Here is an 18,008-nt window from a genome sequence, read left to right as displayed (position 1 = left end):
TTTACCATTATCATGGTGAAAAGGTTTCGGTCACTGCAATCTCCTGGTTTTCTGCATAAAAAGGAGAGAAATACTTATCAATGCAGCAGCCCATTAGAAATGTTATCTTTATTGAATGTATTTTATATGTATGGTCTTTATTATTCGAAAAAAATGTATTTATTCGTGATTTGGACTGTCTGTCTTTACCGTTATCAAGAAATTGTTGGCAGAAATTTTAGTTCATCTGTATGATCATAGAGAGTGCTGATCATTTTCCAGAAGTACCAGGATGTAGGGAGGCCATTTTGAAACTTTTTTTGTGCACAGAAAGTCAGTGTGGCAAAATTTTTAAGTTTTATGGTAAGTGTCAGACAAATAGGTTGTCTTTACCAAAATGGTAAGAAGTCATTCAAATCATCAGTGACCCCCAGGAAACAAAAAGGGGTTTGAAAAGGAGTTGTCCACGCAGGTTATAGGCCTTGAAAATATTCATAAAATTATCATACAATGACATACAGAAGATAGAAGTGTCTTTACCGTTATCATCAATGGTCTTTACCGTTATAAAATCCACTTACGGAAAAGACAAAACCCATAACGGTAAAGACAAATATGGAATTCTATCCCCCTGGCACCTACCAAGTTTACCTAGTTGGTCACCCCATGCCACTAGACTGTATATAGGCCTATGGTTAGCATTCTAGTGGAATCAATGGTGCCATTCCACCAATGGTTCTCAAACATCACACCATTCTATCTCACAAATGTTTTTACCTTTCAGTGAACAAAAATGCCTCCAAAAAAGAAGTCAAATGTTGAGGCTATGCGACGCTACAGGGAAAAAATGAAGTCTGATCCTCAGGCCCATGAAGCCTACAAGCAAAAAGAAAGAGAGAGGTATAATAGAAGAAAAGAAGCTGGAAAAATCCGAAACATAAAGAATATGAAACCAAGAGATCAACGTCGCCTCAGAAGACAATGGAAAATTGATAAAAGACTCCAGCGTCAAAAAGCCAAGGTGGGTAACCGGCTTTAAACCCCAAAATTTTTTGTTTCCTTTAACCCTCTAGCCTCCAGGTTTAGGCTGGGTTGGTATAAAAGTGAGAGATGCACAATGTTTGAAGCAGTTGCTTTCACCCCTCAGATAGGAGAAGATTTTTGTTTACACTGACAACTGAGTGGCCTGTAAATCTGATTAATCATGTATGATAGGAAACAATATTTCATGGGCCCCTGTGATTTGGAAATGGTTTGCTATAAAGGTCCACATTAGCTTTGACTGTAGTAAAGCTAGGAATATTTTCTTGTTAATCTTCTCCAGATCAATGAAGAAGCAGATACTGCAGCTGAGGAGGCTATGGATACTCCACCTGCAACCCCTGAGCCCTTAGTATTGGAACAAGGGCTAGTGGCTTCTCATCAGAAACGAGCTGGTCGAAGAAAGGTTAGGAGGGAGGAACGAAAGGCTTACAGAACTATCGACAAACAGAAGGCCTACATAAACAATCTTGAAAAAGAATGCCATGACATGAAATTGAGATTAAGAAGGTTGAAAAGGCAGTTTCAGAGGGAAACAGGTAATGAAGGTTCTGGACTTGCAGCTGAATCTCAAAGAAATGAAAATAAAGGACTTCAATCAGAGTCTATTGAATTCTCCCCAGCCTCCAAGGCAAATGCTCTTTTAAAAGTTGGGAATAGGGAAGATGTAAGAAAACAATTAGTTTTCAGCTATACAATCTCTGCTGAATTAAGAAGTAAATTTAAAGAAGGAGCTAAGAAGCATAAGAAAGCTCATGTTCTCCACCGGGCCTTGTGTGGAAAACTGTTGAAGAAGTACAAGCTGATATCAAAGGCCAAACAACAGATTGGCTTGACAAGGTATGGAATTGAAAAGGTTGTTAAATCCACCATTGGTTCTAACAGTTCAGTCCTTGATTACAAAAGAAAACAAAGTGAAAAGCAGATAGCTAATGAAATCGAGGCATTCTTTTTAGCTCACCTCTTAGCAGAGGTGAGCTTATCCCATACCGTGGCGTCCGTCGTCCGTCGTCGTCGTCGTCGTCGTCGTCGTCGTCGTCGTCGTCGTCGTCGTCGTCGTCGTCGTCGTCGTCGTCGTCGTCCGTCGTCCGTTAGCAGGGCACGTTTCGTAACTGTTAGAGCTATTGAGTTGAAACTTGGTACACATGTACCCTTATGTAATGACACCTGGGAGACCAAGTTTCGGTCCGATTCGTTTCATGGTTTGGCCACCAGGGGGACAAACGTTAAAAGTGAAAATATGCAATATCTCCCTTAATAGTAGTCGGGAAATTTTGAAAAAAATATGGTAGGTACTTCTAGCAAAGGTGCATCATATATCCTCCGGGTTTTTGATTTGACCTCCTTTTCAAGGTCACAGAGGTCAAATGGTGTAAATTAGCCGTTAGGATGTAACGATGGCACGTTTCTAAACTGCAATGACTATTGATACCAAATTTGGTACACATTTACCCCTTAGTCAGGTGATCTCAGGGACCAAAGTTTGGTCCAATATGATTCACCACTTGACCACCAGGGGGCAAAATCCAAAAACCTTAAAAATGTGATTATTCCTTAACTTCTTGCCCGATTGCCACCAATTTGATATCATGGGTACATCTAACCACCATACAGTATATGTCACACAGGTTTTTAATTTGACCTTCTTGTCAAGGTCACAGAGGTCAAATGGCGTAAATTCGCCGTCAGGCCGTAACTATGGCACGTTTCTTAACTGCAATGACTATTGATCACAAATTAAGTACACATGTACCCCTTGGTCAGGTGATCTCAGGTACCGAAGTTTGGTGCGATCTGATTTGCCGTTTGGCCTCCAGGGAGGGGGCCAAATCCTAAATTCTTCAAAATGCCATTATTCCTAGTAATGACTTGCCCGATTGGCACCAATTTTATATCATAGGTACATCTAATTCTAACAACCATTCAATGTGTCACCCGGGTCTTCTTTGATTTGACCTACTTTTCAAGGTCACAGAGGTCGAATGTACTGTAAATTGACAATTTTGGGGAAATTGTAATTGCTTGGACCTACATCAAACCTAACACTACATGACACAAGACCATGCTCTTTGTCCATCTTTCCTCCACATGAGGTGAGCACAATGGCCCTGGCCATTTCATTAGAAGACATCAACAGTGTTCCAGCTGCTGGCAAAAAAGAAACCATCACAAGAAATCAGCAGAAAATGCAAAAGCGATATCTTGTTGACACAATGATCAATCTACACGCTAAGTTCAATGCAGAAAAGGGCAGAACTATTTCCTACACAACTTTCACAAGGCACAGACCATTTTATGTTGTTGCCCCCAAGGTCAATGAGAGGGACACTGTGAAATGCAAGCTGTGCCTAAACTGTGAGTTGAAAGCCTCCAAGCTGCATTCCATGGGAATACTGAAGTATGGGGATCCTTACAAAGTAATGAAAGAAATTACCTGTTCCACAGCAGAAAAGTCCTGTATGTATCAGGACTGTGACAAATGTAAAGGGAAATGGGGGCAGATGTACAAGGTTGAAATTGATAATCCAAATTTGGCATCTGAGACGGTGATCTATTCAGAAGTGCAGACAGTAAGTGAAGAGAGAATTAACCCACAGGGAAACACAATTTCTGTTAGAGTGACAAAGAAAGTCGAGCAAAAAGCAACAGCTCCTGAGTTATGCAGGCTCTTCGAGAAAGAACTTGCACTGCTTATGCCTCATCAGTTTAGAATTCTCCATCAGTACGAACAAATCAAACACATGAAACAGAATCTGAGGGCAGACGAGTGTGTCTTGCAAATAGATTACAGCGAAAATTACGCGTGCAAGGGTGGAATAGAAACTCAGTCTATGCACTTTGGTGGCAGTAGGAGACAAGTCTCCCTCCATACATGCCACGCAACACTCAAAGATCATGTCACAAAGTGTTACTGCACACTGAGTGCAGATCCACGCCACTGTGCGGAAGCCGTTTGGGCACATCTCACCCCGGTTTTAAATGATCTTTCTGAAAAGGGAATTAAGAGGCTTCACTTTGTTTCTGATGGCCCTACAACACAGTACAGAAACAAAACTAACTTCTATCTTGTTTCAACCCTACCATTTACAAAGTGGAACTTTGACCTGGTCACGTACAATTTCCTGGAGGCCAGTCACGGCAAAGGCCCTGCTGATGGCATTGGGGCAGCTGTAAAGAACAAGGCAGATCAGTTAGTGGCCCATGGTAAAGATATTATTGATCTCAAGCAGTTGTTGGAATCAGTGCAAAACACAATCAATATTACAATGTATGAGATAACGTCAGAGGAAATAAGCACTAATGTAGATTCCTTGAAAGATGTTTCCCTAAACCCAGTACCAGGTACTATGAAAATCCATCAGGTGATGACCTACAAGGATTTTCAGGGAAAACTCTTCCACCGCGAAATTTCATGTTTCTGCTGGTCAAAATTAGTTGGCGACGAAGTTTTTTGCTCATGCCACTCGCGGAAACAAGTTGAGTTTGATCATGGCAAGCAACAAAATAAAGCAAACCAGATTGTCTCAAAATTAGAAGCAAATCTAAATTCAGAGACAATTAGAAAATTTGAAAAGCGTTTGGCTGAAGGCTATGACATAGTCATTGAAGATTTGAATACTCTGGATGTCAATGCTCGAAATGAGTATCTTCAGTGGAAAGCGTGGAGGGCTTCCAAATTTATGGAAAATAAAGATGAGGGCATGAGCTGTGGTGATGAGATGGAATCTGATGATGACTCTGACATTGAATGGGTACCTGAAGTCGGGTTGCCTGGTAACATCTGCAAAACACCAATGTCTATAGAAGTCAACAGGTACTATGCCGTGCTGTTCTATGGTAGGGGGTTCAAAAAAGGGAAGTTTTATATTGGGCGGGCCATTGAAAAAACTGCTGATAATGCAACGTTCAAGTTCCTTGAAAGGAAATGTGGGACTTCGACCTTTGATTGGCCACGAAGAGATGACACAGAAATTGTTGATTATAGGTACATACTAGAGGAAGTCAAATTTCAAGGCCCACCGCCATTTACCCTGGATGGCGTCAAGGAAAGTGCCATAGAAAAAATGATTCAAAATTTCCAACTGTAAAGGCTTGCTATTTCATGAGCAGTCAAAATCGACGTGTTGATGTTTGAGGGTTTGACGTTTTGAAAGCTGAAAAGTATCGTGAAGGTGATGGGGACTTAAGGAAGGGTTCCCCCAATGTGCAAATTTCTGAAAATTTCTATTTGATAAGGCCTTTTATTAAGGAGGTGTCTTTATGAGGGCAATTTTGTTCACACATGTGACAATACATTTTAAAATTGACAAGGTTTCATAAAAGATAAATGAATTCTTTCTCACTGATATCCCAGTCATGCTCTATCTTCTGTCAAAGTTTCACAGCAAAATACTTGTCCTTTGATCAATTTTGAAGGCCTTGAAATCTAATAAGCAGAACATGGTAAAACAAAAGAATGGCCCAATCATTGTTTTATCAAAGATGAGGAAAATCGATACAGTGGTTGCTTTGCACAGTTTGAACTTTTCTTTGGAGTTGTAGTTTTATCAGGCTGTTTTAAAGAAGTTTAACAAAGTTTTTTTAGAATATTAATAGTTTTTAAGTTGCAATAATGGGCAAGTAGTCCCAAGATTTTTGTTTGAATCATTTAGCTCAATTTCAAATAATTTCATGCATCATTGTTGTTGGGGTATTATCTGCTCCCTGCCCAAGAGGCCAAGACTAGTCACCATAGACTAAAAAATCAGAGAGTGCAATCTTAAAGCCTAACCCACTGACGCAATTTCCCACTACGTTTTGTCGCTTCGACAGAAATGCTTTGTTGGGAGGCAGCCTGCCCAGAAATTAACAAAAGAATTTGTCACTCAATGACAGATTTTGGAGCAGTTTCGGCGATAAATTGCACCAGTGGCTTCAGGTCATATTGTTATGTGTTCAAACTGTTGGTGGACGGACAGTCAGTCAGGTCACTTGTTTATTAAAATATTATTTTTGTTATTCAGTGTTATTCAGTGAGGGTTGGTTCAACATTTTCTTTTCAGAATCTTTTTTTACATTTCCCAAAATTGTATGATGATAAAGCTATTTATTAGTACAGTACCTCCACATCAAACATGTCAAATCACCCCCTCCCCAGAAGTATCTCAGTACATATTATAGTAGCCTACATGTGATGATGTTGAAAATGTTGAGCCGCCCCTTAGTTTCGCACCAAGATGTGTTATGATAGTTACATGAACTGCTGATTTTATTTTCACTAATAAAAAGTTATGTTTTGCATTTCAAGTGCATCTTTGACTTAATTCTTTACCGTTATGTCTCTTCCGTTAATGCCAAGTGCCACAGTCTTTACCATTATGTCTCATCCGTTACTGTCATGTGTCAGAGTCTTTACCGTTATGTCTTTACCATTACATGGAAAACGGTAAAGACACTGCCCAAAAATTTAGAATTCAGGTTTTGGAAAAAGTACTTAAAATCTAGCATTGCTGGTTGAGTGTCACCTTCTGCAGACCCTACTTTGTCCCATGATGCCTTCAAGGACATGAACTGAAACAAATTTTTTAAAAGTTTGTCTTTACCGTTATTATGCTGAACTTTTTGAAAATGGCCCATATTGGAGTTTGCCCATGAACAATTGTCCAAAACAAAACAAAACAAAACATGATCCCCAAATTCGATCTTGCAGAAGAAAGCTACACACTACAGAATCACACCATCGAATTCTTGCAATCGGGATCTTTCAACTCATCCAACATCACCGACCCTGCCAATTCTAAATCCCATTTCAGAGTATCGAGGAGTTTTTTACACCGGTCCCGTGTTGTCAACCCTAATCGGAACAACTGTTCAACTTTAAGATATTTCACCGCTTCCTGAGCGTCCCAATTAACTTTTTGTAGCGCAGTTTGACATTCTTCGTCCGTGACGCCATGAACTTTAACGCTAACCTCGCAAATCTTTTGCAGAATCTGGCTACTAGACGCAGGATTGACACCAGCCGGTACGTGAACATCCGGTGGTTTCTCCGCGACAATCGGCTTCAGTCCGGTCATCCCACTCCAAGACGTATCATCTTGTGTTCGTTTTGGAAGTTTCTGACCTAGCAAATTCTCGTATTCAAAACTTGATTGTCCGTCGATTGAGAACGGCTTTATTGCGGCAGTCACAGGAGATGCTCGTGGAGGAACAAGGAAGTAGTGAGTATGACTCAATTGTTTCCCATCCTGTTTCACCGGGTAGATCTTCGGTAGCAAAGAAGCCTGCCCCATTGTCGGTTTATGCATCTTCACCATGCCTGGAGCACCCGGTTTTGCGTAAGTTTTCGGTGGTAAATTTGGCGGTGGGCTATCGTTAGTCAAGTCCGTATCAGATGCACTTTTTTTGAGAGCGACACCAAAGTCTATCAAATCAGGATTCCCAGAATTCCTGTTCATCCGCGCTTGGTGAATGTTTTCGTAAATTGGACTTGTATCTTGGTTGTCCTCTACGGGGATGAAGTGATCGTCGTATCGCGCGGCACTTGATTCAGACGCGGGTTTCCCCCTTGTGTCGTCAAGCGAGACGCGGTTACCAGCAGAGCCGTGAGATATTGAGCGTCGCCCTTGCACTTCCGAAACTGGCGGTGGAGGGGCCTGGTTTTGATACTTCCTATCCATATTTAACACATGAAACGCAGTGTCTAACCACTCCAAAGCTTTGGTATTTCGTTGCAGTGGGGGTTTTCTCGCATTCAATTCCTGTGGCACCTCTTCATAGAAGGGTTCACTATGCCTGGTTGAGCGTTGCACACTGGAACAATTGTCTTTCGTCTCCAGAACAGGCGGCAGGGAATAATATCGCCCCGCGGGAGCAGAAGTGGTTGAAGTGGCACCGGGGGATGATGTCCTTGGGGTCGGTTTGAGTTTCTCCTGCAGCTCTCCGATATAAAACGCAGGGGTCTGACTGTCCTTCACAACATCGGGTACTTGCGATTTTGAGCTGGCATACGAGCGCAAATCAGATGCCAGCTCGAACGGATCACTGGTCTGCTGATCTTGTAGTAATGGCCTCGGTAGGACGCGACTCTCCAATCCCAAATCATCAAGTAAGGATGCGTTTGATTTTTTAGCGGCCGAATCTGAAAATCGCCGTTTAGATTTGTTGTCTTCACTAAAGTCGATCAATAACCCTTCTGTGACCAAAGGTTTCGTCCCTTTTGGCAAAACCTGAACCCTGTTCATCGCAGCCGAACTCGTACACGGTAGGGAGTTCTTCTTGGTTAATGCAAGGTTTGGCTTCCCAGAACGTGCCAAGTCTTCCTGGTCATGTTCGTTCTCAAACTTGTTGTAGGCAAACTGCCGCGTGGTCCCAGTGGATTGGTAAGCTCCTGAAAATGACAGAATGCATGTTATTTCTTCCCTTTCTACTTTATAGCATGAATTACCCTGTTAACCTGAAAAATGACCACGAAAACCAAACCATCCGATGAATAGAGCTTGCGCCTTAAAAATATCCGGAATGTTGGTAGCATTTTGACCATTGTTGTCGAAAGGAAAGTCAAAAACAATGTTTTCATGAAGATCTTGGCCAATTTGCACTCAGATGTAGACCAAAAGAGGTGTTCCCACTCATCACCAAAAAGCTAGCCTCTAGTCAGAGCCCTGTCAAATCCCTCCCAACCGAAAACTTTGACTTTCTGCTTACGTTTGTTCCTGTCGGGTATTTTTGATGGTTGGATCTGGTCCTCTTCTCCTCTGATGTCTGGGGGCTCCATTGGATTCCGGAGATACACCCTACAAGAGAATGAGTAGCTTACAGAGACATGACAGTGTCCAGAGCAAGAATTCAACCTCGTCGTAAAACCTGTGGCCGTATTATCGAAGTTCCTCAACCCTCTAGGTGTCATACCGCCCCAAACCCACCTGCCTTGTTTTGTGCCGTATTGCCCACCTATCCAACGCCATCTAAAGGCTAGGTTAGGAACTAAAACTCTTCGGAGTTACTTGTGGAACTCCTGGGAACACATTGCAAGTCGATTTTGTATGGTCCGCTGAAATTATGATGAAATTTGTAGCGGTCGAGGGCAGCCATGGGTGACCAGAATCCGGAGAGATATCTTCCATGGGCCCATCACTGATCCATGGATAGAATACGTTATTCATTTTTCGATGGGCCACCTGAGAATTTATATTAGAATTGGTGAACTATTCTTGTTTTCAAGAATGCTGAAGACTTTTACTCAAATGGTTTTATTCTTTGCTGCATACGTGCATTTTTACGGGAGCCACCATCATTAGGCCTATAAAGGAATTCCAATCAATGGAATGGATTGTCCATGGACCATCAGCGGGTTTACCGTGGGCCACAATAGACTCTATGACGGGATCTGTTCGAAAATGTGGTTTGGGATAATCATCACAGACCCATCCATGGGTCCATCAGTGATTCATGGATGGACACTTTTGCCTGTGTACGAACTATCAATGACTTACTCATCAATGTTGCCAGGATCACCCCAACTCTCTCCACCCACGTCCCCATGTCCTGTGTGAATAAAACTATTCTTTAGAGGCTTGCTGATATCGCGTGCACAGATCTTTCGCTGGGGATCAACGAGCATTCGTGGAAATTCACCAAACTCGTACGTTCTCTTATTCTGGCCTTTCCAGTAATAATTCTCAGACCTGGAAGAAAGATTTATCAGTCTAAAGCTTTTTAATAAAACTATATACTTGATACCAATAGTTTTTTGTATAACTCAAGGAAGCCAGTAATAATTTTCAGACCTGGAAGAAAGATTTATCAGTCTAAAGCTTCTTAATAAAACTATGTATTTGATACCAAGAGTGTTTTGTGTAACTCAAGGAAGTCACATACATGTAGTAGTGACAGGGTTTCACTATGAGGGGAGGAAAAAATTAGCTTTTAGGCATTTTTAGTTTAACATTTTAGACTAATAAATTGGGAAGCCCTGTCATATCCTCCAAGTCAAATCCACCATGGCCCCCGACTGGGTGTTGGACGCTGGTACATTTTAGACAACCACTCGCTAATCTACCACACAAATGTCATGAAACGTTCAGGAAATGTGGACAATGTCCTGCTTATTTCGTTTATGACCATTAGAATAGATTTGATTTTGATGACTTTAGTTTAAAATTGCTTTTAAACCTGGTGGACGCTGTTTAGGATGACACAAAGCGGCATACCTTCCATCACAGACAGTAATAACATCTCCCTCCTCAATCACCAGCTTCCCCTCCTCGTCGTATTTCCGCACAGCCCTCATTTCATACGGTCTCACTTCATTCAGGAAGTCCTTGAGCGCCTCGAAGGTTGGTCGATCTTGAGGCTTATAGGCCCAGCACTGTAAAACTAACTGGTAGACATCGCGGGGACAGTGCTCTGGCTTCTGGAGGCGTTCGCCCTCTTGGTCGATTTTGTGTAAAATCTGAAGAGGAATAACAAGTCATAAATGTGTGGAGGAGTTCTTTTTTGAATCTGTTCATATCAGGTTTTATGTGCCAAACATTTCCCTGCAAGATTCGTGCAGCTTCTTCAGTTGAATGAATCATGTGCTAGACTGCAGTGCTCTGCCAATGATAATAGTTTTTTAAGTCCTTGCTGGAGGTACGGGACCCGTATCCCTAGATTAAAAGTCTAAAGGTACGGGAGTTCTTTTGCGCGTGCGCACAAAATTCTCGTATCTCTTGCCACACACATCTGATCAAAGACAAAATAGTTTTATTCGTACGCATAAGGAAATTTGGTTGTTGTACTTGTGGTTTATCTGGCAAATGGAAGGGATGACGGGTGATTACATAATATGCAGTTAGATATCCCTGCTGCCTGCCTGAACGACTAAAAAACAATCACCACGATTGGTCATGCATGAGTGAAATTGCGTACGGGTGAAATAGTTTCGTTTTCAATTGGAGACCGTGGTCAACTGACCTGTGTGCCATTGTATCCAACCCATGGCTCCTCCCCGTACGTGAACATCTCCCACAACGTCACGCCAAACATCCACGTGTCACTGGCGTGGGAAAATTGCCGCGATTTCAAACTCTCCGGTGCACACCAAGCAAACGGGACCTTCTTGTGTTCGGTCATGACGTAGTGGTCTTCCTGACTTGGGAGGGCACGCATGAGGCCAAAGTCACCAATCTTGATCTGGAAGGGTAAAATATAGGATTAAAACAGGAAGGGTCGGATTCTTGGCAAGTTGTAGGAGTGATGCACTGTTGCAAAGATTATACCTCACTTTGTATCTGGTTGAAAGGAAGTATAAAGGCATTTCCTGTAACGCTTATAAGAGTAACTGGCCCTGCTTTTGTGAATCTTTTAAAAACAGACCAGCAGTAAAAAGTCTCATCTTTCTATGTACCTTTTCAGAGGATGCAAGCAATACATTCCTTGCCGCCAAATCTCGATGGATAAATCTCTTGGACTCAAGGTATGACATTCCAGTAGCAATCTGAATCGCGTATTCGCACAGCGTCGAGATTAAATATCTGTGGCCGCCCATTCTTAATCTGTCAATCAGGGCACCAAGGGGGGCAAGTTCTGTCACCTGAAATGAAAAGTTTATAGAAATCATGCAAACAGTGTCGTGTTCATGAACAAATCTCCCATTTCCAGAAACATGCCATCTTGTGGGGAATCTCTGTTCCACAAGAAAGCCAAAAAGCATCGGTGACTACATTAGTCCGCCATGTGCCAACGCATTACATTACAGAGTCGTCCTGCCAACTCACGCATTACATTACTGAGTTGTCCTGCAAATAAATGCATTACATTATTGAGTCGTCCTGCCAACACATGCATTACATTATTGAGTCCTCCTGCGAACACATGCATTACATTTACTGTCAAACAGGTTGTTGATTAGAATCTTTGCAGGACTGACACACGGAAGGCAACTGGGACGTGCTGCTAACTTGATACTCAGTTTTGGAGCTGTGTTCCCTTATGAAGAGTAGAGAGGAATACTGGCCACTGGACCCACCCTGACCACAAAGCTCTGTGTTGGAACTCTGTGTTGGAACTCTCTAGAACAGACTTCGTTATAAAAAACAGACTGCCGTGACCTCGAAAATTCCGACCGTAGAACTGACGAAGAAGGAGCTGCACTGCCAAAGCCACACCTGGCAGTTTAAAAAATTGTCCCGACGGATTAGTCTTGCAAATTCCTTACTATTCTTCTTCTTCAGCGTACACTCTGCACTCGGAGGTGATTTTCTCCAGGGAGTATTCCTCCTCCAAGACAGGATGAGCATTTATGCGCGACACTACGGATATGCGCCAATTGGGTTTATTGGCCTAGTGAATCCGACTTTGGCGAGAGGTTGAGTCCACGCAAGCTACTCATGTTTCTCACTTAGTGGGGTCTTTAACCTGCCCTGGCATAGACACCAGATACAAGGAAACTCAGTTTTAAGTCTCATTCAAAATTCCTTACCATCATCAGGGGAGACGAGAGTACCGCGCCATAAAGTCGAATGAGATTCGGATGGTCTAAGCTGTGCATGGCGTTAACTTCTTTGACAAAATCTTCAAAAGCACCCGGCATACTCAACACTTCGCTCTTTAGGATCTTAACAGCTACAGGAACCTAAATGAAAAAGGCAACATATTTTGTGTAGAATTCTAAAAAACCCGGATTGAGAACGAACCGCACTACAGTGTAAATGCACTATGCACAAACTGTGGAGGCCTCGTTTTGAATTCAGCGATTATAAAGGCACTTGGGTTGGTACAAATGTGGAAGCTGTCAAAAAGCATTTAAAACCATTGTTTAATTTGAGATATTTTAGACTAAATGCTTAAATATCGTTTTACCTTATTCCCTGAACTTGTCGTCCAGTCTCCCTTCCTCACCACGCCAAATGATCCATCGCCAAGCTTCCCGTACAGGAACAGGTCTTTCTCATTGATGAGACAAGTCAAGCTGGCCAGGTCATGCGATCCTCGAACGCTAGACGCACGACTTGGCCCATCAGATTTTTTGTCGGATTTTGAGGGGAGAATCTGTAAGTGTAAGGTGATAAAACAAATTTTACGGCGACATCATGCGGCATGGAATTGTGGGTTCCGGGAAGGGCGATGGAGGTAGAATTGTCACTACATCTGATACCTGAGCACCTGTACGAGTCCTTGACAGCTGTTAAAACCGACATGCAGGATTTCTACCAGCAGCAGTTCAGGATGAGGGTACAAATAACTCCCTTAGCTGGAAGAAGGCTGGTACAGTCCTTATCACAATTGACATCCATCCTGCTTCGCGTCAGTGACATGCGATGTATGCACGAGTTGCGCGCAAATGTCAATGACGCACCAGTGACACGCTTATCTCTTCATATTCCATGTATATTACGCTTGATGTATGCACGACCTACGCGCTGGCTATGACGCGTAAATGACGTAACTTATGGGATGTCATTTGTGATTAGGACTGCATGTACTCTCCTTCTATCACTATCAGCTGACAAAAGTTTGTTTGACATCGCAACAGAAATTTTCATGCTGTTTACTTTCATTCAGTTTGTTTTATCTATTTTAAAAGAGAAATTTTCATTTTGTGTGATTTAATTTCAAAACATAGGAATTTTAAAAAGATTTTGTGATTTTTTAGGTGCATAAATCTGGCAAATCTGCTTCACTGACCTGTATGGTATTACCAGTGCTAATTTGGCAAACATCAAAACATACAAACATGGCCAACTCAATGCACAATCATGACATACCTTATCCAAGATGCTTTTCTTCTTCACCGACTGCCGCTGCCGCTTGACTGCATCCATGAGGCGGCGAATTGCCGGCTTCCCCATGCCGATCTTTTCGAGATCTTCGCTGCGGACATACTCAAAGTGGGCAAAGCGAGTCACCTGAAGATCATCGCGTAGCTTTGTGTAGAACTGGTCGAGTTGGACTTCAGCCAGGAGGCCCTGAAGCCACATGGGGCCTTCATCCACATCCATCTCTACACTTTTGGGGGCTGTGACGAGAAAAAGGAGGGAGACTTTACTCTTTAGAGTTAGAGAGTGTTTTGTAGACTATAAAACACCTCACTGTTAAACTGTAACTGTTGGAGTAAACCACTGCTTCAGTGCATAATGATGTACTATGCAACCTCTCTGCCTTGTTTTGGCAGCAGCAGTTATGGTCAGGCAACCATAAAACTGTGGGGAATGCCCCAACTGGTATACGATTGCAGAATATTCACTAACCTACATCTCAACTATATATGACACAACCACCCAATTATCCTTGGAAGGAGGTGTGAATCAAAAATCAAATCAAAGTAAACCGTTAAAAAATCAATAAAATATAATTATTAAACCTCATAGGTTTTTGCCGACAGAATTGTGCCAAGTATACAAACATTTGACACTCGAGGGCATGGCATATTTGGCATTTTTATAACATGCTTGACCCAACTGTAGGTTCAACTACCCCAGGAACCTCCCTTAGCGGATACCTCTCTATTGAGGACACCCTACTATAAAGGACACTTGTTTTGGTCCCAAACTGGTTATTTTCATTCCATTTGACCTCTCTAATCAGGGTACTTCTCTATTAAGGACAGCACTTGTCAGTCCCTAGGGTGACCTTAATGGAGACGTTCTACTGTACATCACTGAAGACCAGATGAGAACCGATTGAATCCAATGCTGTCCAAAATTTGGAACTGAAATCAATACCAGTCTAAAATGGTCTGGATTAGTGGATTGAAAGTGGACGGTCTAATCAAAATGAAAAATGAACGAGAATTACGTCAAAACAGCTGGATCACAGCATCACCAATTGCAAAAACACTTCCTTCATTAAAATAATAAAATTAATTGATCCCCATTATGACATATGATGCACTGCTGATCATTGATTGCGATAATGCGAATGTTATTCACTGCAATTCACAAGTGGTGTCGATGAGTTAGTAAGCTACAGATTGGCTGTTAAGCAAGAATCAATGGCAACACATCCCACCAATGACCCTGGCCGGAAGGATTGCTATCAGCAGGTAGAAATCACATGGATTTCCAAACACCAACATCGTCAATGGTGGATTTGCAGTTGAATTGAAACTGATGTGATCGAAATTACATTTAAAATATTTTTATCTTATTTGCAATAAGGATGTCAAGAGGATATTTCCACATTGATAATGTTATATGATGATTGAGGATGTTATCTTTCAATGACTAGGTTATCAGTAACGGCCAGGTTCATGATCTTGTCAGGGTTTCCCCCAGAGGGGGGGCAAGGGGGGCAGTTGCCCCCCCTAAATTGTCCAAAAACAGGCAAAATTTGTTGTTTTGACCAGGATTTTCTGCAAAATTATGGTTTTGCCCCCCCTTGAATTTATTTCTGGCAGAAACACTGCTTGTCAGTACAATAACAAACAATTAGTACAAGTCAGATGTTTCTCATGGACAAGGCCAAGGACAATGACAATTTTGAAAACGTGACAAATTGGCACGAACGGAAGACTCGAAATCATCGGACATTTATCATGCCCAGCATGCATTGGGTACAAACAAATTTATGAATACTGATAAACTAGCTATTGGTAGTATTGGGTAGAAAGACTAGCATTGAGTTCTAATTTTGAATATAATGGGGCTTTTTGTAATTCAAATTAGCTCTAATTCATTTTAACCGTTGAACTTATCGGGTCGTTTAGAACTGCCTGAATTATTTTATTAAAACCCGGTACAAACTAGTCGCCGCAAACAAAATGTGTTTAAAATTGGGTTGTTATATTTTGTTCACAAGAATGTTGAAATGTTTTCATTTCAAGGGCATGAAGGACAAGAAGGAGCAAGAGATTGAAATTGGGTCATGGGGCTTGATTTTATGCAAATTTTAGAGTTCTTCGGACTGTAGAGACTGTTTGATTAGATGCCTTGAATGATAATGCCTCCCGTGGGCAAAACGCCAGCAAATAAAGCATCCTTTGACATATAATATCTGACAAAAAGAAGAACATGATACGACTATCAGAGCTCGAGGCAATGCATTGCAATACAATGAAAATAACACCTTTTATGCAGTTCTGAGCTGGGTGTCTGTCACTGTGGGCGTCAAATCAAGATAAAAGCTGGTAAATGTCAATTCTTCTGGCATGGCTGGGTTGTAGGAACCAAGATGGAAAATACAATTGAAACGCGATTACAAACCCTGTTCACTCCGCCCAAAAAAGGTAATCGGTTGACTATTACTAAAGGAATGTCACTGTTCAATGGATTTTACGACAGCTGAATGCAATCAGACTAAGTCATTGGAATCGGGATTTTAAATTTTAACCATACAATTTTTAAGATTTAAGTCACATAAATTCATGTATTATTGGGGTTCAGCCTAATCTGACAATGACATTGTCGGATTGTCAGGACAGGTCATCCTAAACAGCGTCCACCAGGTTTCAAGTCCAGTATAAAATCATCAAAATAAATTTTAGTAGTCATGTTTAATGAAATAACTACACCATAAAACACATTTCCGAAAAATTCAGGACATTTGGGTGGAAGGGAGTGTAAGGCTCCTGTATCATTGGGAAGCCCGATCATTTCCTCCAACCAAGGAAAATCCACCATGTCCACCGACTGGGTGGTGGACGCTGGTACAATTTAGACAACAACTTGCTAATCCAGCACACAAATGTCATGAAACGTTCAGGGAATATGGAAAATGTCCTGCTTAAATTTCCGCAGGAGCGTGAAGATCAGCTTTGGTTGGCCTTTGCCGCTTTGCGGTGTCCGGCGTGCATTGCGCCAGATTGAGCAATTGCCTTGCCTTGAATATGACAGGTAAGAATTTGGCCCGGAAGTGGCGATGGTACATTTTTAGGCAATATATGAGAGACTGCTAAAATGTGGAATCGGGAATGATTGCATCCTCGCTTTGCCAGTTGGCAGATTCGACTTTTAGCAGTCTCCCATTCTCTAAAACGTACCGTTGCCACTTCCGGGCCATCTCTGTATCATCAAGATGTGTCTTATCCTTGGACCTTGCCTGCATTGCCTTGCCCCTTGCCTTGCAATTCCTTGCAAAACTTTGCATCATTCCAGATCAGTCACGTCAATCCAACAAGCAGGGGACGACATAAATTAAAGAGACCATAGCCCACTGGGATGTGATGCAAAATATGGGTTAATATGGTTAAGTGGGGGTCAGCGTGGACAGAGAACACATCCCGGGGCCAAGGGAAAAAAGTCCTAGCCCTATACAGCCTATATATAGGCTAGTATAGTATATAGTATATTATAGGCCTATGACCAATAATACATACCTACCAAAAACAGGCCTAGGCCTAGGGCTAAGATTTTTTTTCCCTAGGCCCTGGGATGGGCTAAACTTTAGAATCCCCGATCGGAAATGACGTAGTTTGATCGCATTCAACTATAAATCCATTGAACAGTGGTGCTTGGTTAGTCAACCGATGACCTTTTTTTGGGGTGTGATCGGGGATTGTACACCAACTCGTTCCCTGGGATGTGTTCTCTGGCTCTGACCACCCTGCTAATCCCTTGACCCCAACTTAACCATATTAGGCCTAACCCATATTTTGCGTCACGTCCCAGTGAAAGAGACAGAGAAACCACAATGAAAGATGGGAGGGACTGAATTGACAGTTTGCAGTAGGTGGCGCCAGGCCCATGATAACCATTCCAAAACAGCACAGAAAAAATTACAACAATTTTTCGTCAAATATCTTCTCAAACCAGCAATTAACATATCAAACTTACCCTTCAAGCTACGCAGCACGTATCAATGAACCGACATATCAACTCCAATAACGAATATTTGTGTTCTAACACCAGAAAAACGGCTTCATTGTAGGCCAAATTCGAAACTCCAATTCGAAAATAAACACAGCTAAAAATTGCTTGTAGGCTGATCATTGTTGGGTGCCCTAATTGCGATTTGTTACATCCTCGATATACACATCGAGGAGTTCCTCTAGTAATGACAGGTGTCGCCACAGATCATAAGTTCCTAAC

General features: G+C 42.0%; 1 protein-coding gene across 1 annotated transcript; it reads right to left on the bottom strand.

Annotated features, from left to right (window-relative positions):
• Positions 1 to 6,129: 6,129 nt before the first annotated feature.
• LOC135496974 (activated CDC42 kinase 1-like) lies at positions 6,130 to 17,883 on the bottom strand. Its single transcript, XM_064786581.1, has 10 exons — positions 17,754 to 17,883; positions 13,749 to 13,999; positions 12,844 to 13,032; positions 12,464 to 12,616; positions 11,390 to 11,575; positions 10,957 to 11,175; positions 10,212 to 10,453; positions 9,495 to 9,686; positions 8,707 to 8,795; positions 6,130 to 8,389 (listed from the first exon to the last, which is right to left on the bottom strand). The coding sequence occupies exons 2-10, from the start codon at positions 13,980 to 13,982 to the stop codon at positions 6,732 to 6,734; spliced, it is 3,162 nt and encodes a 1,053-aa protein (XP_064642651.1). The 5' UTR covers positions 13,983 to 13,999; positions 17,754 to 17,883; the 3' UTR covers positions 6,130 to 6,731.
• Between the last annotated feature and the right edge of the window lie 125 nt (positions 17,884 to 18,008).

The sequence above is a fragment of the Lineus longissimus genome, chromosome 12 (genome assembly GCF_910592395.1).
Source record: "Lineus longissimus chromosome 12, tnLinLong1.2, whole genome shotgun sequence".
NCBI classification, from domain to species: domain Eukaryota; kingdom Metazoa; phylum Nemertea; class Pilidiophora; order Heteronemertea; family Lineidae; genus Lineus; species Lineus longissimus.
The sequence above is the reverse complement of the archived record's forward strand: the minus strand, read 5'-3'. Positions and strand labels throughout refer to the sequence as shown.